Raw genomic sequence first — 23898 nt, 5'->3', positions numbered from 1 at the left:
GTCATTGGACAGAGGGACTGTTTTTAACTTTGCAGCACTTGCATCAGTACGCGAGTCCGTACTCGCGTTCTCGGCGAGTCTGGACTTGCTGGGAGTCCCCTGTTCTTGCCAGGTGTTCTGGGAATCCATCCTACCTGACAAACCATCCTACTCGATGTTTCTGCACATGCGCACAACACGAAATTAAATGGCGAACCGTCCTACCTTTGTGAATATTAGCTAGAAAAATACTCTGACGGGTAAAATTAAGTGCCAAACCATCCTACCTTTGTGAATGTGACCTACAAGCATACTTTATCAGCTAAATTTAAGTGGCAAATCATCCTGCCTTTGTTAATAAGAGCTAGAAACATACTCTGACAGGTAAAATTAAGTGCCAAACCATGCTACCTTTTTGAATGTTACCTACAAGCATACTTTAACGGGTAAAATGAAGTGGCAAACCGTCCTGGCTTTATGAATATGAGCTACAAGCATACTGTGACGGGCAAAGTTAAGTGGCACACCATCATACCTACTTAAATATGTGCTGGAATTACTCTGTGACAGCAGAAATGGTCAAAAAGTTTTTACCAGTATTGAGCCGGAGGATCCAGTTGGCTGTCCGTCAAGATACTGGGCAATCCTCGACCCAAATTAAGGCTGTTACCTGTACCGACTGCAGCCCCATAACCATCAGACGGCATCTGAGACTGAAGAGTTTAAAAAAAAATGTCTTCAAAGGCCGCGTCTCCTTGAACGCCACAAGACTGACCATTTGGACTTTGCAAGAGAGCACCAAACATGGGACACTGAAAGGTGGAAGAAAGTTTTATTCTCCGATGAGATTAACTGTAACTTGATGGTCCTGATGGTTTCCAACGTTACCAGCATGACAAACAGATCCCACCTGAGGTGTTTTCTATGTGGGGGCCGTAAAACAGCCACTGGCTATGTCCAGATGTTGCAGAGAGCATCCCTCATGATTGAGGACCCTTGTCTGTGTGGTAATTGATTGATTGATTGATATCTCGAGGGAAATTGTTTTAAAGGCTGCCAGAGAATACGATGCCATCATGAGCACCCCTTCCGACCATATGTAGAATACACAAACATATCATTGGGAAGAGAGAGAGGTACGAAAAACTATGCAAATACACATTACATGAGAAAAGAGGAGGAGAAAAAAAACTCCTCCCAGACTAAGCTCCTAGGGGAGAGCAGTCGAGAACAGAAAAAAACACCTCAGCACAGAAAGCACATAAATCTTCACATCTTACATCCGCCTGCATACGTCGGGTGGGTGTAAGCGTTGGGAGGCGTTGGGAGGGAAGGGGGGTGAGTGCGTGTCTGTGTCAGTGTACACACGAGATTTGCGTGGGTGTGTTTTCCTGTGTTCATCTTGAGAGAGAATGTCCTTTCACCCGGTTGAGCAAAAGTCAGCATTCCTCCAGCTGATGTAGGTGACCTTGAAGGAGCAGATGGTCCAAACACAGTCCTGTTATCAAGGAGAATTGTTCTTCTGGCCAGTCTCAGCCTTGGGCAGCCGCATGAAGGACATGGTTGTTTGGGTTTAAACAATGACTCCAATACATAAGTATTGTTGTGAGAATAAAGGAGTCTCTTAGTTAAAAATTCACTGTAGTATAGTATTATATGTAATAACTGCAAGTTATTCACATCCAGTTATTTATAAGCCATTACTACTCCTCCATAATATTTGTGTAATCAAAGTAAATATCTCTCATGCTTCCCTTATCTGATTTTGACTTCACAATCATTAGGGGTTTTGCCAACGGGCAAGAGGGTTTTTTCCCCTGTTCCTTTGGGTGGGCAAATGGGTCCTGACTGTCTTTTGCACTTATGCACTAGTTACAGTACTTGGCCTTCTTGGAGTCACATGGTGCTCCAACTGGTGACTCAGTCATCCTACTGGGAGACTTCAAAGCTCACGTGGGCACAGCAAGACCTGGAGGGCAGTAACTGGAAAAAATGGCCTGCCTGATCTGGATCCAAGTCGTGTTTTCTTATTGGAATTCTGTGCAAAGATCAATTTGTCCACACCAACTGATTGTACAAACATAAGGAGTTGGCACTATGCCCTCGGACTCAGATCGATTAATTACAATTAATTTTGTAATCTTATTGGGTGGTAGCCAGAGCAAAAACTCCTCTATGAGATGAGTTTGGTGAGGCTGTGGAAAAAGACTTTTAGTCTGCCTCAATGAGATTCTCGCCAGCAGTCAATGAACTCAGTGTATACGAGGGTGGAGTGCTGCTGATGTCAACGGAGGTGTCACGGCGAGTGAGATGAGCCGCGTGGAGATGATGAAGGAGGATCCAATCGCAGGCACTTGTAAAGGCGTGAAGGTGGTTTATTGAACACAAAGTACAAAATAGAAAAACGGCAAACGGGACTGCAGACGGTCTAAACTGAGAACAACTAAACTACAAAACACGAACCAGAACTCAAACATGAAGGAGGAAGAGCAGAGGTAAATGACGACGGACAGCAGGGAGAACACACAGACGAAGCACGGTGGACACACAGATGGACCAGCAACTACAACAACAGAAGACTTAAATACACTCAGAGAAACACAGGGAGATTACACACAGGTGGGGGACACAGCTGGAAGTAATTAACGTGCGGAGACAAGGGAGGCAAACTGAAAACACTCACATAAGACACGGACTTTTACAATAAAACAGGAAACAAGAAACCATCACACAAAGACACAGAGCAAACGCTTAGGCAACAGTGGGCTCTCCCTTTCACCTGGAAGAAACCTCCAGCAGAACCAGGCTAAGGGAGGGGCGGCAATCTGGATAAAAGACAAAGACATGCTGTGGAAGAGAGCCAGTTAGTTAATAATGACTAATACGTGAATGCAGATGGTTTATAAACACATAGGACTCGATGCATCGTGGGACTCATGGGAACCACAAGCCCAGACTTAATGCAGGGTAAGTGAGTATTCAGTAGGGGTGCAACGATATTCGTATCGATATTGAACCGTTCGATACAGTGCTTTCGGTTCGGTACGCATATGTATCGAACAATACAACATTTGTAATTTATTTTATCAACTTTCCTTCTGACGATGCTGTCTGTGTTGAGCGCTCAGTGAATCTGCGTTCGACTACTCCGCCTAGGCTGCACTGTCGAGCGCAGATCCCTGAGCGCTCAACACAGACAGCATCGTCAGAAGGAAGAGCGCAGGGCAAGCTAGCAAGACAGAAGTTAAGCTCTCCTTGCAACATGGACCTCATTCAGATCTGGCGTTTGGAATTATTTTGGTTTTCATGTGACGTATGACCCTGAAGGTAAGCGAGTCATGGACTAAAGTAAAACAGTATGTTGGATGTGCCATGCAATGCTCAATTACATGGGTGGGAACTAGTGTGTTAGCGCAGTTAGCTCGTTAACGTGTTTGCCGTCTAGCCCCATGCACGGGGCGATCGGCGGTAGCTCGTTAACGGAGATTTGCCGTGTTGTGGCGTTAAGGTCATTTCAACGAGATCAACCTGAAAGCACTAGTGGGAACACAACGAATATGACTGCACATTTACGCCGACATCATCCTAGTGCAAAGACCAAAACAACAAGCATGCTACTAACTTTAGCCGAGTCATTTAGACAGCTGTTTAATATGCTGCTGAGAATATAGCCCAGAAGAAGCGGATAGTATAGCTTTTATTTTGGAAAGAGCCCTTTCTCTGTAATAAACTCTCTTTTCCAAAGATGAGTGATTCCTCAATCAGATACAGGGCTTGCAATATCGCTAGCCCGACGTCCCGGGGCTAGCGATTTTTTCAGTCGGGCTACCAAAATCTATCTCTTCCCTGCCCGTCGGGCTATTGTAGGAAAAATATATGTCAATGCTTTTGCATTCTTTCAGAAATGTAGCTGGGTAATTATGTCATTGGCATCGGTGAGCCACTGTCAATATGTGACATATTGAAGTCGCGTTTGAATTTGCGCTTGTTTTTTTGCTTTCACTTTGCAATCGTGCGAACTGTGTATAGAGAGCGACAGCACTGATCTGTGAGTGATGATAATTTGTGCACCAATTCCTCTGACATCGTCTTATTAATCGTTAGCTTACTATGCAAACATGACAAGTGAAATCTCCCGCAGCTTACACATGTGAGAGGTTGATCGCGCAGAGAATCGCTGAGCTTACGTGAGTGCGTGTGTAAAAGCAGCAGGATATATATTTCAGTTCTGCTGAGCCAAATAAGACAGGTCAGGGTGAAGAAGTGACAGCCAAAGAAAAGCTTACCACAAAACGGAGAAGTTATGACAAATCAGACTATAAGGCAAAAAGAAAGTGCAGCTTTATGGTTTCATGGACAAAATAATTTCTGTGGCTGCAATATGATGAGCTAAATAACCAGGGCTGCACATAAGTGGTCCGCAGGTGCGCATTCGCTGTCAAAATAAAAAACACGCACAAGGGTTAGGGTTAAATTTAAAAACTGTACTTTTGAGTTAAAATATATATTTATAATTTTAATAAATGACAAATTAAAAAGGCATGAACATTTTTTTTGTATCGAAAAAATATCGAACCGTGACACCAAAGTATCGAACCGAACCGAACCGTGAATTTTGTGTATCGTTGCACCCCTAGTATTCAGTGTCACCTGATCCTAAGCCTGCAGTCTGATGATCTAACGCGTGATACGGTCCTGTGAGGTCATTACAATAAGATGGCGCCTGATTATTCAAGACCAGATTCAGATGTGAGGAGCAGGATTTTAAATTCCCTTCTGGATTTAAGCAGGAGCCAATGAAGCGAAGTCAGTATAGGAGAAATCTGCTCTCTGTTTCTAATCCTTGTCAGTACAGCATTTTGGACTCTCCTACTATAAAGTAGGAGAGTGGCCTTATGGCCATGCTGTTTTATAGATGCAGCATTTTGGATCAACTATAAGACCTAATAATAAAATCTAATAATAACAAATTACTATAGTCCAGCCTATTTAGTACTACTAACTTTTCCAGCCTTTTGGTGCCCCTTCCCAAATTTTTGAGACATGCTGAAGCTAAACTCAAAATGAACATATTTTATTCATGAAATAGTAAAATCGTATTTATTTTGTCTTCTCTGTTCTGTTGTGAATAAAATACGGGGTTATGAGATTTGCAAATAACTGTGTTGTGTTCGTATTTACATTTTATACAACATATCTTCTTATGAATTGGGGTTGTGTATATCCACACTGAAAATTTGGGAATTTTCAGGGACGCTAAACTGTCTGTGGATAAAATACCAAAATAGACAGATAAAGATGTCTAATGTCTAATAGCTGCTCATTACTGTACATGTGGGACAAGGCCTCATATCTTCTCCTGCCAGACCTCTCAATACCATTCAGATCAGTTCAAACTGGGAGAAAAGTTATAAGTCACATAATCCAACTGTAAATAGGAGAGCTAACATCTGCCAGCAACTGTGAAGAAGGTGGGAGTGTGAAAATTGGAGTAGAACAAAAGATTAACTTTTATTGAAGCTGATTAAAACCAAAACATCAAATAAAAAACAAACACACAACAAAGAACAAAATCCAAAGTAAACTCAGAACACTAGGAAGAAACAAAGGAAACCACACAGGGAACACACCAGGGATAACAGAGCAAGGATCGCATGATGAAGTAAAGAACCCAGGCTATAAAAACCTGAGGTAACAAGAGATGTGGCAACAGGAGATCAAACTAAACACAGCTGGATACAATTAAGATAAATGACAGAAGAACTGGAGACAAAGTAAAACATGAATGTGAGTGAACTTCACACAGCGAGACCCTGATGGATCAAACTGAAATGCAATTAGAATCTGAAACTAAGAAGTAAAGACTCAGAATTATAAGGGAATGCAAGTGAACTAAATCTCAAACACAATACTAAACACTAATAAAGGATTTAAAAGTTCAGAAACTCGAGACCTCGGACCTCATAGTTTAGTTTAGTTTTTTGAACCTTAATTCTTCTGTTTGATGTCTGTAAGCTGTAAGCCTCTCTTCTGCTCAAACAGTTACCTTACTGTTGAACACAAATCAATGATGCAAAACCTTCGAGTAGTAAATAGGCTGAGACACGTTAAAGGATATTATGGTCTTTTAAAATAGACTGTAGTGTTGTTTAAATGTTGAGTGGCTTGGCTGGGAGGCTGTGTGGTGATACTGTAGTTTGTCAGTGTCAGTGAATGACAGCAGCTCACAGCAGCCATTTAGCATAGTGATTAGCTGGCATCACCTAGTGGCAGCGGCGTGCCGTAAGCAACCCGCTCTTGAAGAATAATGGTGAACTCCTGATATGAGCAGTAGACTGTCTGCAGTCCACTTTAATTTCCAGCCCTCAGGGCAGCCATACTATGTGATAGATTCTCAGGTCTCCCCTGCTGTCTCATTACAAATTGCTCCCATGAATATAGATGTGACACATCTGAGAAACAGTTGTCATGCATTATGTCTGATTCACAAGACCTGGTCTTTAAATCAACCTAAAGGAAGCGGGGGAACGTGGACATAACTCAGCCACAATGTCTGCCCGGGCCTACAATGGTGACATGCATTGGGAGGTCGGCAGGGAAGGGAAGGGGATAAAAGAGAAGTTATTGTATATGGTCACTGAATGAAATAGCCTCCTTTATATGCCGGCTGAATCAGATCCCTTATTCACTCTAGTGTGAGAGGCAGTGAACCACAGGATATGTGGGATGATCATTAAAGTAGAGGCTGCAGCTGATCTATGGATCCAGGAAATTTGTGCTTTGCTCCTTGAAGGATCCTGTATCCAGGTAAGCATTGGATGACCAGCAAACAACCAAGTGAAGACAATGCCAACCACTGACTAAAAATTAGTCACAACATTGATATTTATCCAGTTTTAAAAGGCAGTGTACAACTGGCTTTTACACATACAGCAGGGTTTTTTATTCAGATTTAATAAGTCATATCTGCCACATGCAACTTTACATATCCTGTTGTAGGATAAAAGTAAGCCATCTACTGAATCCTTAACCATGAGAAAACATGAGAATTGACACTAGAAAGTAGTCAATCATTTAATAATCTTGGTCCTGCAGCTGTAACTGTTATTGCAGTAAAAAGCACCAACAGTCGACATTATTTTTTATATTTGCATATAAATCTATATTGGACTTATGGTGCATCAGGGTAAAACGTAGTGGTGGCACCATCACCTTTTGCGGTTTCTTCATAGCTCGGGATGGGAGTGATGTCGATTCCATTATTAATATTATTTATCGATTCAGTTCCTTATCAGTTCTCTTACTGATGCTCATTGTGTTCACACCGGCTTCACACGAGAGTTACCACCATCACTAATCAGCGTATCAAAGACATTACAGTTCTACAAATGAACTGCTTGTTGTGTGGTCAAATGTTTGTGCATCTTGGATGTGTTTCCTCTCTTTGCTGTGATCAGTGTTGGGCCATTACTCAAAGAAAAGTAATGTATTACTCACATAAACATTACACATTCATTAAAGGTAATGCAGTGCATTACTTAATTAGTCAAAGGAGAAAATTATTCATTACACTTCTCATAACATTACTTTCCTCTTACTCTATAAAATGACCTGAAACACGCTGGTTTATAATGACCATGTACCAGTATAAACCTGGGGCTACAGTCCCACACACCAACACAGTCAAAGGTAGACAAGAGACTCAGATGTCCGAAACACACTCACACGTTCTCAGCCTGTTCCAACTAAAAACAAAGAGGCGTAACCATATTAACTAACAGAAAAATTAATTTCACCGCTGACAACACTATTACAGATCCAGCAGGTTGATTTATAATACTTTATTTAAGTATTTAAAATATGGGTCAGAGTCTTTCTCGTATATAAGGATCAGGTGTTTCTGACCCCTCCTTTTCCTGCATTCTTCACTCTGATGCCACGTTTATAATAGGAGGAGATTGTTCTCATGAGAAAAATAAAGAAAAAGATTATTGTATAACAATTTAAAAAAAAATTTAATTATTACAACCTGCCTATGCTGCCTTAACACAAGATCAAGTAACAGCTTGAGAAAACTCAAACTAGAATTAAACAAAAGAATTGGATAATTATTTATTTAATAATTAAATTAAATTATTATTATTATTATTATTATTATTATTAAAAATAGAAAACAACATTTCTGGTGCAGAGAATGCACTTGGAGAACTTTAACCATGGCAACAAATCTGAAAGAAAGAAAATTTTAAAAAAATCAACTGTTTATTCTATTAAGGATTCGACTGAAAACGTTACTCATGATCCACAACAAATAAATAAATCTTTTAAAAATTTTTATAAACCTTTATACATGCCACAGATTTCCATCTGATGCTGTCACTGAATATTTTTTAACTATATAAATTTACCCAAACTAAACGATGAACAGATTGTGGTTCTGGATTCATCTCTTTCGATGTCTGAATCACTTATCATGTACTCTGCTTTCATTTGTAAGTGAAACTGGGCAGTAGCAGTGGAAGAGTTGGAGCTTTGCCTGGCTTAAGAAGTGGGCTAATGATGATCGATAGCTTGCCAGACGATAAAAAAAAACCCACTCAATTCATAATACATCCTGACCGACAGGTTTTATCATAGGCCGACATCCAGCAGTAATACATGCAGACTAATAACAGATTATTGCTCCATCAACACATTAGAAACCAGGTAAACTGGAGATTTTTACTTGCAGTTCTACACAAACTTGGATTTGGTTCTTCAAAGACTGGAGTAACTGAGGATCAAACAGAAAAACATAAAGGCGATTTTTTTCTGGCCTGGCTTTTTATAAAAGATAACCTTAAAAATATTCAGCAGTAGAACAAAAACTGAAGAAAACCATGAATCATCATATGAACATTACCTGATGCTGCTGAAGTGAAGCAGAGCAAAGTTACAGAGGTTTGATTACAGACACAGCTGAGTTTTTGCATTTTGGCATCATTTGTAAAAGTTTACATTTCTTCAGTACTGAACAGCAGAAATGAGGCTTTCTTGTCGGAGGCCGACAGCACTGAACACAACAGTCGACTGGTGAGTAATAAGCATGAAAGTACAATAAGTAAGTAAATAATGCAGGAAATAGACAATATGCAAAGAAAAGCGTCTGGACTTCTTTAAGTTGTTTGAAGACGTTTCACCTCTGATCCAAGAAGCTTCTTCAGTTCTAAGGTCAAATGTTGGAGAGTCCCAGATTTAAGCATTGGCCACCACGTCTGGGTAGCAGGTCAGTGATGATGCCTGCAGCTGACTTAATCCTGCAGAGGTTCAACCAGCAGCCATTAGCGTAGCGGTAGGCGGTCCACTGGACTATTCCAAGCAACTCGAAGAGCGTATGTTAAGAAGGTTTTGAGAAATATGTGTACTTGTAAACTATTGTTTAAGTGTCTCTGTTTCAGTTATCACACCCTCTCAAGAAAGAGGAACAACGTGTGATAGGACACGAGAGAAGACAAAAGGATCATGACTGCTCTGGAGAAAAATATCACTGAACACTTTGTGACCTTGTATCTAAGCCGTGTGTCTGAAAGTACTAAGAAACCCACAGTAGAGATCAGGATGGCTGATGGGACTGCCCCTGAGCTTCCTTCTTGCAAAAAAAAAAAAAAAAGTGTCATTGTTTTTTATTAATGTGGTGTCAGCTTTGGATATATCCGACATTTTGGTCCTGTGGATCCTACATCCCAGCACTTTCCTTTTTTCTCAGAAATGAGGAACATGCACAAAAAACAAAGCCTTCAGCCCCACCACTGTAAGATCTGGATATTTGTAAGGCCAGAACCACTGACTGGATGATGCGGAGGGATCTGCTGACTCATTTAAAAGGTAGGAAGAAAATAATTGTCATTGAAAGTGTCTGTGAACATGAATGAGACTGAGAACAATCTGGAACTACTGTAGGTCGTGTCTGGGTAGACAAAAGTTGAAAAATATCCAATATGTACACTTAAAGTTTAAATAACAGAATATAGATAGATGAGCTAGCGTGTCAGTAAAATGGGAAGCTGTTGTTCATGCCGTGCTGTGAAACATATGGGAAAGCAACTTAAAGTATGCTCAATGTATTTTTCCACAGCAATCTTAGTAACACGGATGATTTCTTCTCTGCTTTTATGTTGATTTAGAAAAAACTGCAGGTAGACTCAGTGAGTCTGAAAGATCAATTTCCTCAGAGTAGCTGATTGAGGAGACAAACGCCTGACAACTGAGAGCAGACAAAGTCACTGCTGAAAGTATCCAGATATGCAGACTGGAGAGCAGCTGAGATCAACTTGAACTTCTGACTGTATCGTATTTATATGAGAGTTATTTGGTTTAAGAAATTTGAAATTATTTTGTGTGTGGTAAGAGGGTCATTCAGAGGAAGGTTCTGTAAGCACAATGGGTTTGGGCTGATGGCCACAGGCAGGTTAACAGCAGTGTGGGTTACATAAGTGCTGAATTCACTGAATCATTGAGAATCTAGAGATTGGCTCTGTGAGATGACGAGTGGACAGCACCAGGAGCTAATATGGAGAGCTCTAATACCTAAACATAAAGCCAGCTCAAAGTAAGTATTACTTATAAGGGTCAAACAAGTAGTAGCATAACAAAACAATTACAATTTACACCAATCAACAAAATGCAGTGAGTGAAGGCACCCTTTGCCTTCAAAACAGCAGCAATCCTTCTACGTACGCTTGCACACAGTATTTGAAGGAACGCGGCTGGTAGGTCGTTCCAAACATCTTGGAGAACTAATCACAGATCTTCTGTGGTTGTAGGCTTCCTCACATCCTTCTGTCTCTAATCCCAGACACACTCAATGATGTTGATGGTATGGCCTCTGTGGGAGCCATACCATCACTTCCAGTACTTCTTGTTCTTCTTCACGCTGAAGATAGTTCTTAAAGACTTTGGCTGTATGTTTTGACGTCGTTGTCCTGCTGCAGAATACATTCGGGGCCAATAAACCATCATTTATATTTCTGAAAGCATTCTTTGTTTACAGCATTTTTTTCACACCTGCCTAAAACTTTTGCACAGCACTGCATATCCAGGAGCCAAAGACTACCTTCACCAAAAGCTGATTCTGTTTTTCAGTGGGAGAAATGTTTCGTCACTCACCCAGGGGACTTCTTCAGTCTCAGCTGACTGCAGGTTTCCCCAATCAGTCCCCAGAAATACTTATCGGGATGATTGAGATGACATCAAGACACTCCACCTTCACCACCACCCAACTCTGACCATGAAAAACAAGCTTCAACATCAACCGGCCTGTACCAGCCCACACAAGGCACTTCCACAGCAACTGCTTTGACATGAATGTCCTCTCATGTCACCGGATTAGGAAACCAAAGTTTTTCTTTTTGTTGTTTGTTTTTTTGAAGTTTGAGTGAACAGTCTGGACAACAGCATCACCACCACAGTGCAGTGCTCATGCGCTGATCATGTCACGGTCCTGGGTCGGTTCGACCCAGTATTTTGAGTTTCTTATGTTTTGGTTTATTGTTGCATTATGGATTAGTTCTTATTCTCTGGTGATACCGTTTTGTTTATAATTATATTCTGATTCTTTAGTTTGATGATGATGATGATGATGATGATGATGATGATGATGATGATGACGATGATGATTATTTCTGGTTTAGGTTTTGTTATCTTGCTCTCATGTTTGGTTTAGGTTGCCTGTGCTTAGTCTTCTCTGCCCGTATGTCCCACTGTTTGCCCATGACATCATTATGCCTGGTTATGAGTCTGTGTCTCTGTCTGGCGTGTGCTTCCTGTTTTATTTTGTAGGTCTGTGTCCTATGTCAGTGCGTTCAGCTTTGTGCTCTCCCTGTCTCGTCAGTGTAATCAGCGTCAGCCGTGTCTCCCAGCTGTTTCCTCTTCGCTCCGTTCACCTCTTGTATTTAGTGTCTGTGTCTTCCCCTACTTGGTGTCGCGTCGTTAACGTCTGTTCACCTGCCTGCCTACACACAGACATGACAGATCATGGGCCTGAATGTAAACATGTGTTAACACAAAGCAAGAGAACAGTGAGGATTTTGTTGCCTTCTGGTTGAATTTAAACCAACAGCAACTGATTATCTTAAAGTGGGGGCAAGCCATCTCATCAAGAGTCAACGACAAGTGGCAAGACAATGACAATGCCCTTACAGAGGGCTTAGCAGCGTATACATACTAAGAAATTCTAAGAAATAAACGTGTAAAACATTCCCCAAATTATAATACTGTGAAATATCATATTTTACAGTATTGCAGTAATGTTTTACTTTGTTAACATGTTAGTTTGGAACGCTTAAATCTAACACTGGTTGTCAGTCATCCACCACTTTGATCCAGGCTGAAAAAGAAACAGCTGGACTGACGACCAGAAAACTTTACTTCTGTTCACAGTTTCAAATAATCTGGCTCAGCATTGGCCTCCTGATGAGATCTGGAGCAGGTGGGTGATTGCTGCAGGTGTGTTCAGCCAGAGGCGGGAACCCGTGATGAGTTCCACCCATGAACACAGACACAGACACACAAGAATAGAGAAAGGAGCGGGAGACAGAGAGGAACCAAAGTCTGGAGCAGGCGGTTCAGAAGGCCCGAGGGACCGTGGCACAGACAGTCCAGTGAGCTGGATATTTGCTCCGGTTGATTTCAATGAAAGTTGTTGGTACGAGGAAAAAAGAGGACTAGCTAAAATGATACAGTTACGTTTGATGATGATGCTTACCATACACGTGTAAAATGTTAAACGTATTCTTAGTATTGCTTTGTTTTGTTCTTGACATGTGTTGGATTGTTGAATAATGAGGAAGTAGATGAGCATATGATTTTGATATGTGAAGTTCTTTTGTAAAAACTGGGTGAGGGTGGGTAAGAGTAACACTGAGGATGACAATGGTGTGATATCAGCTGGTGCACACTATCACCATCTGCAGTGTTTAAATATAAATTTATCCTGAGGTCTACAGATGGCTGTTGTGGGCTCAGCTGCAGTGCCTTAAGAAGAAAATGCCTTTATCTGTGACATGCCAATCTAACAACAGCAGCTATTACTGCAGCTCTTACAGACATCCCACTTTTTATGGCAAACTGTGAGGATAGAAGTCACCACAGATGGGAAGGCAAGTTAAATATCTTGTAATCTAAAGTAGAAAGTGATGACATTTTATTCAAGCTCAAGTATCACTATACTAGTCTTTGCTTATGAATTTGAATGTTGTTAGAGATGGAGCTGGAGTAACTGTGCGGATGACACAGCACCACAGAACTCTTAGCTCCCCTTATGCAGCATGGCAGTGACTCATGCTACAGATGTGTTGATTTGTGTAGATTCCCCTTGGTAAGTGTATGGAGACAGTTTTTCACCAATTGCAAATGTACTCCAATGCAGCCCATTTGCCCTGCATGTTGCATGATGTGGATGACACTGTCCTTCATGGAACTGATGGCCCAGAATTCATAGCATGGCCTAGCCAATTCCAGTTTCTAACAATGGCGACTACTACTTAGCTTTAATATCACTCTTATTTCTCTTTCTGGGTCACAAAATGAACTTTTAAGATATTTTCAGGTGAGAATGCAGCTGTGTGAACCTCCAGTTGCAGACACACTGCTGGCCCTGTGCTGGCCCAGAACAGTTTCAGCTCTGGCCCCAGATGTCAGCCTAATGTGTACCTTAATCAAGCCATGCAATAACATCATGTGCCAGAATATGATAGTGCAAAAGTAACATGACAAAACCCTGTTCAGACAGTGAATGGACTGATTCTTATGTAGCACTTTTCTACTCTCCCAGATTACTCAAAGTGCCACATACACAACCATTTTCTCTAAACTGAGTTCTTCCTAACTACATTCATACTCTTGACATGCAAACTGGAGGAGCCAGGGATCGAACCACTAACCTTCCAATCAGTAGGTGACCTGTTCTACCACCTGAGCTACAGCCACCCAGTGGTAAGCATGAGTAAACTGTCACTAGGTTTTGCCTAAAGTGTACACTCACAAACCTGTCAAACCTGCATTTGAAACGTTGGCTACCATAGCAGTATAGCATTGCAACATGGCATTTGGGTCTTCTGACTAAAATAGGAAAATAGGAACATAAATAGTGCCGTTATTGCCAGACCTGGCCCGCATCTGGTTGACCTACACCCTGCCATGACAACGGTCGGTCAGAAGTGCCAGCTTGATGCCGGATCCAGGGAAGATCTGTTTTCTATGAGCCTGGGCCACATACACCAAACCACAGTCGGGCCAGATATGGCATGCCATCGCATAGACAGTGGCATCTATGAAAGGCCTGGCCCATATCTGGATGACATACGTCTTATCACGCCAGAAGTCAGCCAGCAGTGCCAGCTTGATACCAGATCTGGCCCAGACCTGTGTGCTATGTGGGGAAAAGTCTCAAGATGGTGAGCTACATCACAGAGCCCCTGCTGAACCCCCTGCAGTCTGCAGCTTACAGTTTGCAAACCAACACGTTCTCACTCCCAACTCGTCAAACGTGTGACGCATGGTCAGGCTCCCTCTGCTGCACTTATGGACGCGCAGGGTACCCCTCTCGCGTCGGGAATTGACGTGAAGGGTCCTCCGATTGAAGAGATTGCCGCGGAAGTGCCTGTTGTCGGTATATTTAGACATTTTCCAAATCACATTGTAGTGACGTATACAGAACACAATAAATTATATAATGTAAACAACTACCTGAAAAACAGGTAGAACAATACTTTTGTATGGTTTATTGCATTTACGGAGGGAGTGATGTATGCTGGGTAATGGCACAGCTAGCTACTGGGTGACATTATTCACCCGCTTCGGCTGTTATCAGTCCATACAATGGGCGTTATTAGCACAAATCAGTCCCATAGATATGGGCCATCTCCTGCTAGATTGTTCAGAAGGTTGTTCTCATCCATCCAGATGGAGGATCACTAACAGGAGCGTGGAAGACTCCAGAATCCACTCTGGCTGCAATCCGGTGGATATGCAGTGTGTACAGGTAAGACCATTTAAACGGACAGCATTTATAGAATGACTATTAAAAGTCAGCGAGTGTCAGTAATGTTAATGTGGTTATGTTAGTAATACACCGTGTAGATAACCTGCTGTTAGTTTGGTATTTTGTCCTAATCCGCCTGCCGTACCTCCGTGTAGGTGTGTGTGTGTATGTTTTGAGTGGTATAGGCGCCATTCCGTTATTGAATCCAAGCATGTAAGTTCTCTGCTGCTGTGCTGGTTAATAAAACCACGTTAACTGAGATTACTGCTTCATCATTATCATACTGGTGAACATACAACATGGTGTCAGAAGCGACGGAACACGTACTTCGTAGTTGACGGTGTTTTTTTTCCCCGTCTCAAGTCTATTTTGTGGGTGCGTTTTTTGTATCCGGACTGCAGACAACATGGCGGAAGGATTCAGGAGGCCCGACCCGCTTGTTTTCGATGGTAATGTTGCTGAAAATTGGCGCATTTTCGAGCAAGAGTATGACATTTTTATAGCGGCGGCACACTCTGACAAGCCAGCGCGCACACAAGCCTACATATTGCTCAACTTAGCAGGTCCCGAAGCTATAGAACGGGAGCGGTCTTTTGTTTACGCGCCAGGAGCCCGGCGATGGAGGACGAGTCCTCATTCCTGCAGAATCGAAGGAGGATCCTGAGTGCCTCAAAAGGAAATTCAGAGAAATGTGCAGCCCTCAAACCAATGTCACGATGGAAAGACACAAGTTCAACACGCGGAATCAGAGGACTGGCGAGACTGTTGAATCCTATGTAAGTGATTTACGGATTAAAGCAAAAAGCTGCAGATTTGGTGATCTGAGTGAAGAACTAATAAGAGACAGACTAGTTTGTGGCATCAACAATGACAATTTAAGGAAAGTGCTACTGCGTGATAGTGATTTAACGCTAGCAAAAGCCATATCTGTCTGCCAGATTCATGAAATGACTGAAGAGCATAATAAAACACTTGCTTTTCCTCAACAATCTGCATCAAATGTTGATGTGCTCCAGCCCACATTTACAAGAAAGCACAGAGGAGATAAAAAGAAAATACAAGGAGACAGGTCTGAAACACAGCATGTCACTAACTGTACTAACTGTGGGGGTGCTCATGCTGCAAAAAAGAGCAAATGTCCAGCTTTTGGGCAGCAGTGTCATGCATGCAAAAAGTGGAATCATTTTAAGAAACAGTGCAGAGCTGTTCGGCCTACCCAAAACGTAGCAGGACACAGAAAGTCAGTTCATCATGTGGAACCAGACCAAGCTGATGACAGCGGAGATGACACATTCTACGTTGATGGTGTAAATCTGCAATATGCAATCCATGCGACTGATGTGCATGTGGAACACAAAGAGGAAGTTTTTGTCACCATGCAGATTAATGGGATTCCTGTTGAAATGAAGGTGGACACAGGTGCTAAATGTAATGTGCTTCCCAAGAAAACGGTTAACATTATAAGAGCAGATAAACAAATGAAAGCACACCCCAAGTCAGTTAACCTAGTAGCATTTGGAGGCAGCAAGATTCAAACCTCAGGTGTAATTAAGCTGCAGTGTTTTCTGCATGGGCAGCCACATGTGCTATCATTCTTTGTTATTAATGAAGATGTTCAGCCAATACTTGGACTATGTGCATGCAGAGAAATGGGACTTGTATCATTCAGCAATGACGTCCACCAATTGAGCATGTCTGCAGACGACCTGTCACAACAGCTTATCACAGAATACAGCGACTTATTTTCTGATGAGCTTGGGAGGTTGCCAGTCACCTATCGCATGACACTGAACCCAGATGTGAAACCAGTTGTTCGCCCAGCACATCGCATCCCTTTGGCCATGAAAGACAGGGTCAAGGCAGAGCTGGTCAGGATGGAGAAATTAGGCGTCATTACTCCCGTCTCAGAGCCGACGGACTGGGTGTCTTCCATGATAGCCACCAACAAGAAGGGCAAAGATGAAATCAGGATATGCATAAATCCTCGAGATTTAAACACTGCTCTGAAAAGACCACACCATCCCATGCGCACAGTAGAAGAAGTGGCTGCAATAATGTCAAATGCTACTGTGTTCTCTGTTTTGGATGCTAAGAACTCTTTTTGGCAGGTGTCATTGGCTCAAAAATCATCCATGCTAACCACCTTCAGCACTTGTTTTGGTCGTTTCAGGTTCCTCAGAATGCCTTTTGGTCTTAACGCTGCCAGCGAGGTGTTTCAGAGAGCCATGGAGCAGATATTCGCTGGGTATCCATGTGCCATCATTGTTGATGATATACTCATTGGCGGAAGAACCATGAAAGAACATGATGACAACCTGAGAAAAGTCCTTGATCGTGCCAGAGAAGTAAACCTGCGACTAAACCCATTAAAGTGCAAATTCCGGCTGAATCAGGTCAGTTATGTCGGACACATTTTCACAAGCGAGGGGCTTAAAGCAGACCCTTCCAAAACAGCCGCAATCAGAGAGATGCCAGTTCCAACAGATGTCCAAGCCCTGCAGAGGTTCCTGGGGATGGTCAATTATCTTGGAAAATTCATTCCAAACTTCAGCCATCTGTCAGCTCCTCTGCGACAGCTCACACACAAGGACAGCGAGTGGATGTGGGACACACAGCATCAGACTGCGTTCGAAGCACTTAAAGAGCACATGTCTAATCCACCTGTTCTGTCATATTATGATGTCAGCAAACCTGTGACACTAACGTGCGATGCATCACAGTATGGTCTTGGTGCAGCTTGCTTACAGGAAGGGCGACCTGTGGCATATGCTTCACGTACTCTGACAGACACTGAAACCAGATATGCTCAGATAGAAAAGGAGCTGCTGGCTGTTGTTTTCGCATGTACAAAGTTTCATGACTACATTTATGGCAAGCCTGTGGTCGTAGAAACAGACCATCAGCCACTGGTCACCATACTAAAGAAACCTATTCACGCTGCACCAGCCAGATTACAGAGGATGTTGTTAAGGCTCCAAAAATACAACATCACCCTCACATATAAACGTGGAAAACACATGTATCTGGCTGACACACTGTCTCGTGCTCCCAACAGCTCCACTTTCCAGCAGCCTGAAGAAGAGGACAACTTTGATGTCATGATGGTGAGCTGCATCTCTTCTTCACGCCTGGAGGAACTTAAAGGACACACAGCTGAGGATGAGACACTGCAAGCGCTCAGCTCGTTCATCAAACATGGTTGGCCACAACGACTCCACAACCTTCCCACAGCAGTTCATCCATATTTTCCTTTCAGGGATGAGCTGATTGTGGATGATGGCATCATTCTTAAAGGTTCCAAAGCTGTGATCCCAAAATCACTGCAAGGAGACTACATCACCATCATGCACAGAGGACATCCCGGCGTAGAAGCTACCAAGCGGAGAGCACGGGGGATCGTCTTCTAGCCGTTCATGTCAAGAGATATTGAACAAACAGTTACTTCCTGCTCGGTGTGTAACAGCACTAAACCTCATCAACAAAAAGAGCCCCTTCATCTGCATGAAGTTCCAGAGCTTCCTTGGTCAACTGTGGCTACAGATATCTTTGAGTGGCACTGTCAGCACTATTTAGTAGTAGTCGACTCATACTCAGGCTGGTTTGAGCTTGACCTGCTAAAGGATTTGACATCAGCGACAGTCATCAAAAAGCTGAAAAGACACTTCTCAGTTCATGGTGCTCCACACACTCTGATCTCAGACAATGGCAGGCAGTTTACAAGCCAGCGTTTCAAAGACTTCGCTTCACAGTGGGACTTTCAACATGTCACCAGCAGTCCAGGGTATCCTCAATCCAATGGGCTTGCTGAGAGAGCAGTGCGCAGTGCTAAACAGCTGATGGAGAAATCACACAGAGATGGCACTGATGTATTTCTCAACCTGCTGAACCTCAGGAATGTTCCACGTGATGTGAACCTGGGTTCCTCTGCAGAACGACTTCTATCCAGACAGACTCGAACCACGCTCCCAATCACAACGAAACTGCTCGAACCACAACACCTTGAATCTGAGAGAGTGAAAGCCCAACTACTCAACAAGAGACTGACTCAGAAGGTCTGTTATGACAGATCCAGCCGACCACTTCCACCTCTCAACGAAGGACAAGTTGTGAGGTTACAGACCCCACAGGGTTATGACCGCACAGGTGTGGTGAAGGAACTTTGTAAAGAACCTAGATCCTACCTGGTACAGTCAGATGGAAACACTTACAGGAGAAATCGCAGACACATATTGCCTGTGTCTGAGCCTGTTACTGTTCAGAAAGACACTGATCATCATCATTATGATGGACTGCAGGTTGTGGGTGAAAACAATGATGTAGAACAGTTTAAAGACAGCACTCATGTTGAGAGCTCTTCTGATGTTTTGCATTCTCCAAGACCTTCCAAGAGTGATGGTGTTTACAGGACACGCTTTGGTCGTGTGTGCAAACCAAATCCAAGATATAGGGATTAATTGGGTACTAGTTAAAACACAGAACATTTTCAGGTTTGATGTTTGAGCCAACAGTAACTGATGTCAATGTTTCAAGTTAAATTCTGTTTGAGGTGATTTTCAGTAGTAATCATATTTAACTTTATACAGCAAAATGATATTCTTGTCATGTTTATTTCTTCCATCTGGTTGCAAATTTAAATGTTCCTAAGGCTCAGCGTATGTCACCTTTTATGCTTTGGTTATTATTATTCAGTATGCATTAAACTTTATGTCCGGTTGGGGATGTACTAAAGAAGGGGGATGTAGATAACCTGCTGTTAGTTTGGTATTTTGTCCTAATCCGCCTGCCGTACCTCCGTGTAGGTGTGTGTGTGTATGTTTTGAGTGGTATAGGCGCCATTCCGTTATTGAATCCAAGCATGTAAGTTCTCTGCTGCTGTGCTGGTTAATAAAACCACGTTAACTGAGATTACTGCTTCATCATTATCATACTGGTGAACATACAACACACCGAGTGCTAATATAACAGCTTTAAGATGCATTTGTAGATATTATTACGTGTTTTACCGTCTTTATGGTGCTAGCTTAAAGTTACGGTGTAAACGTTAGCTTATATTGGAGGAAAGCTGTTACTGGTTAAACGATGTTAGCACAGAAATATTAGCTTCTGTCATGACTGATGAAGTTACTAGTTAATAAAGTTTTCAGTAAAGTGTTTAATCGCAGCCACAGACTGACAGCAAATATCTCGATTAGCTTCAGTGCATCTGTAATAAATATGTGCAAGTTTCAGTGCTTCGTTTAAACTGTATGATACTTATACTGACCCAGGGTCAGTGTAAAATACAATCCTAGCTGTGTGAACAAAGCCTGGCTCCTTTAATCCTGCATGACAAACCTCAGGATGCAGGTTATTATTACTCTTTCCTGCTGGCACACCTGTCACACCTGAGAGTCAGCTAGAAACTTACAGTGACGTGGACATCATGCAAAGACTGCCAGACTCTGTAATACTGTAAATGATCAGTGACTCAGGTTAACACTAAACTTTAAACGGCACCTCTGTGTCTCTGTGTGCTGAACATCTAGGATTGAGTCAGGCTGCATTGACTGTGGGACTTTAATGTGTTAAAAGCAGGTTGAAGACGGCTCAGAAACATTTGAAGATTAAAATTTAGCATTATGGCTGCTGGTGGTTTGTAAAGCCTCTACTCGGCTGTATTTTTTTTACTAATTTATGTTTGTTGTTGTTTAACACAGATTTCAGAAGAGCAAATATGCTTAATAGTTTAACTAGATTTCATTTGTCAGTGTGGGACTGCTGAGTCACCGGAAGAACTCATTTGATTCATTCTCCACATGATGTTCATATACAGAAATGTTTCACAGGAACTGATTTCTCCCAAAGGGTGAACTAGTGTGTTTCCATAGATTATCTCTGTATGAATGTACTTCTTAAATGAAGGCAAGTGTTTGTCCTTTTTTGTTCCTCAGGTACAGTACGTGATATCAAGGGCAGGCGGTCAACACTGGGGTAGACAAGAAGCAGGCGTACTTCCAAGAGGGAGCTGCAGTGAGGTCAGAGGTCAGAATCTGAAACAGCTCAGGTTTATATTTTAGAGGTTATAAAAAAATCAAAATGTATTTATAAAGAAACCTTTAAATAATAGTCATAATTATGATTATTATAAGAAATATCAAACATTTAAGTGGATTTTCTGTTACACATATTGTGTTAGCCCTGTGATAAACTGGCAGCCTGTCTTTGTCCTGTATCAGCTGGGATAGGCTTCATCCTCCCGCAACCCTGAATTGGATACATTGTATTCCAATTATGTAATCTGATCATTTACAAACTCAAGGTATCTAATCAAAATGTAAGTAATAATTATAAAATGGGAAAGCAGAAATAAGTGTGACATGAATGTAAATGTGTGAGCTGACATAGAGGACAGCTACATGCAGTCTGAAAAACCTTTGTTGTCAAGTTTGCAGGTCTATCAGCACGAGACATTCTTACATAGAAGAGACTGTTAAAGCCTCTAACTCAGTGAAGCATTATTGGTCCCGTCTGTTTGGATAAATATAGTAAGTTGATGTTTGTCCATTTATTGACACATTTTCTTAAGTGCTTATCCAGCTCAGGATCACAGTGGAGCTGCAGCTGGATATGTTCACTAAATAAACCTTACAAAAGTTAACAATAAACCTGCATCCATGTACGTTGTTGTCCACAGGATGAGAAAATCAAACTGGAAGACTGTGGAACATGTTAATAAATGTTTGTGTGTTTATGCCTGTGTCTTTCACAGGAGGCGCTGGAAGGTTTCCCTAATAGTTCCTGGTGAATCAAAGCAGAACCATAAAGGTTGCTGGACTGCATGATGGCCTTACCCCTGAGCAGTCATCCTGTTAAAGGAGGAACCAGTTAGAAGCTGTTTTCAAAGTAGCTGAGCAGATTTCATCTCAAGTAAGCGATTAACTGTTTGTTCATCTGTTCTGCCACTTAAAGAGCATTTAAGGACGTCTTTTGAGTGTCCAGTTGAATTAATTCTACTGGCTCTCATGGTCATTTGTTATTATAGACATATTTTTCATGTTCATCCAGCTATTTAGTAAATTCTATCTATTTAGTAATATCCGTCAGCTATAAAATGTAATATAAATATAAAAATATCTAAATATCTCCTGCCCTTTATGTTTTAATGATGTAAGTCTGTTTACATTAGCATTCCTCACATATCAATGAGATGCTGTACAGTACAATCCTACTGACACAGCAGAGGGATAACGACGGCTATTCAACATCGTTACACGACACATTTGAGCTGCATGACACAGACAAAGTGACTAAATCATCTTTTTGTGGTTTATTGTCTTCAAACCAGCAGACAAAGCCGATGGCAGAAGATGTCGGAGAAGAACTTCAGGCCGTGGACTGAAAAGGTATTTTTGTCTTGTTATCAAAGACATTTGGAGTGGCAGCTTCTACAACTGGTTGTGCTAAAGTAAAGCTTAGAGTCTAAGAAATCACAGTGTTGATGTTCAGCACAAAGAGAAAAGCTCACTTGTTTGAATTTATTTACAATCATAGTTTTATAAATTCTGACTGTAAACAGCTTTTACAGCTTTGATATTGTTTGACACTCGATATCAGGTTTAATTTAAAGGTTTCTGTGTCCCAATGAGCCATTTACACTGACCAGTGTCAGTTTAACTGTAACACATTCATTATTTAGATCCAGCAGAGAAATAACTGAATGTAAAAAATGGCAGCCCTCAGGCAGGTTTATAGAGATACATGCATGCATTATGAAATTTATGTATCCCAGATCATTGTTATTCACCTAATCATGGCAGACCCACCCCTTCCTCCCAAGTTAACTGCAACCCAAAAGAACTAGTGGGGCTATTTACACACTCACAACCAGTGTGGGGTAAAAAGAGCCACCAAAAAGCTGTCAGCCACAGATGTGCTAGAAGAGTTAGAAACTCTACTTATGGAGAAACTTTCTAAGTCTAACAGAGGACAGGTACTCCTGCCCAAATAACATGATATAACCCCACATACAGCCCAGCCATAAAATGAACCAAGTCATTTAGTTAAAGACAGCATGGGACCAAATGTAACCAGCCTGCACCAACCTGACATTTCTTCCTCCTGAATTAAATGAATGAATGGATGAAAGTTAAATGACTACAAACCTAAAGCCACTAGTTCCCACACTGGAGCTCCCTGACACTGTGTGTTAACCGTATTTAGCTTGTATCAACAGTTGTAACAGGCTAAGATACGTGAGACACTGCATTGAATGATTGTTCCTGTCTTAATGATTTCAGCTGACTGGTTTCAGCTCAGATGTTCTGCTTTTTCCTTTCAGTAGATCAAAGCAGCTCGTGCTCCTTCTGCTTCCAATTTAGAAGAAGAAGAAGAAGAAGGCGAAGGCTTCAGCAAAGTGGCGTTCATGGTCTCAGTGAACAGTCACGGTCACACACTGCATGTGGTTTTAAAAGCAACATGTCTGTTCACCACAACAATGGAGATGTGTAATATTAGTGCAGCTACGGTTTGTTCTTGAACATCAGTTCTGTTTTCTACTTTGATCACTTAGACCAAAAAAGTGTTGTTTTCAGATTCTTTCTTTTACATCTATAAACCACCTGTTCATTTTTTAATTACAATTAGTTTCACATAAATGTTAGTGTTTCCTTTATGATCTTTTAATGCTTACACTACACTGTACACATTAGAGACATTTCTGTTTCCTGTTTCTGTTGACTCAGAGTTGTAAAATGTTCTTTTATTTGATACACAATATGAAGCTCATAATTTTCTTACAAATAAAACTCTGATGACAAACATGAACAGCTGTGCTTATTTCTGAGACATGAGTTTTTGAATGTGTTCATATTTAGACAGTGTGCATCTGTCTGCTGAAACTGTGATGGTGAACCTGAGGTGAT

General features: G+C 41.7%; 1 protein-coding gene across 7 annotated transcripts; it reads left to right on the top strand.

Moving 5' to 3' along the window:
- The first annotated feature begins 18402 nt into the window (after positions 1–18402).
- On the top strand, positions 18403–23591 carry LOC120727905 (uncharacterized protein K02A2.6-like). Of its 7 annotated transcripts, none has more exons than XM_040022784.1 (5): positions 18403–19359; positions 21037–21041; positions 21747–21904; positions 22326–22380; positions 23319–23591. In XM_040022784.1, the coding sequence occupies exons 1-3, from the start codon at positions 18412–18414 to the stop codon at positions 21817–21819; spliced, it is 1026 nt and encodes a 341-aa protein (XP_039878718.1). In that variant the 5' UTR covers positions 18403–18411; the 3' UTR covers positions 21820–21904; positions 22326–22380; positions 23319–23591. The 7 variants fall into 7 exon arrangements, 4 of the variants coding, with proteins under 4 accessions (XP_039878718.1, XP_039878635.1, XP_039878553.1 ...); XM_040022701.1 differs by having other exon boundaries at positions 23316–23591; XM_040022619.1 differs by having other exon boundaries at positions 22323–22380.
- The last annotated feature ends 307 nt before the right edge of the window (positions 23592–23898 follow it).

Source organism: Simochromis diagramma, unplaced genomic scaffold (genome assembly GCF_900408965.1).
Source record: "Simochromis diagramma unplaced genomic scaffold, fSimDia1.1 OVJJ01000322.1, whole genome shotgun sequence".
In the NCBI taxonomy this organism is placed as follows: Eukaryota; Metazoa; Chordata; class Actinopteri; order Cichliformes; family Cichlidae; genus Simochromis; species Simochromis diagramma.
This window is presented reverse-complemented; position numbering and strand designations above follow the sequence as displayed.

Excerpts from the sequence above, each read along its gene's own strand:
- LOC120727905 (XM_040022784.1), top strand. The coding sequence starts at position 18,412 with ATGTCAAGAGATATTGAACAAACAGTTACTTCCTGCTCGGTGTGTAAC.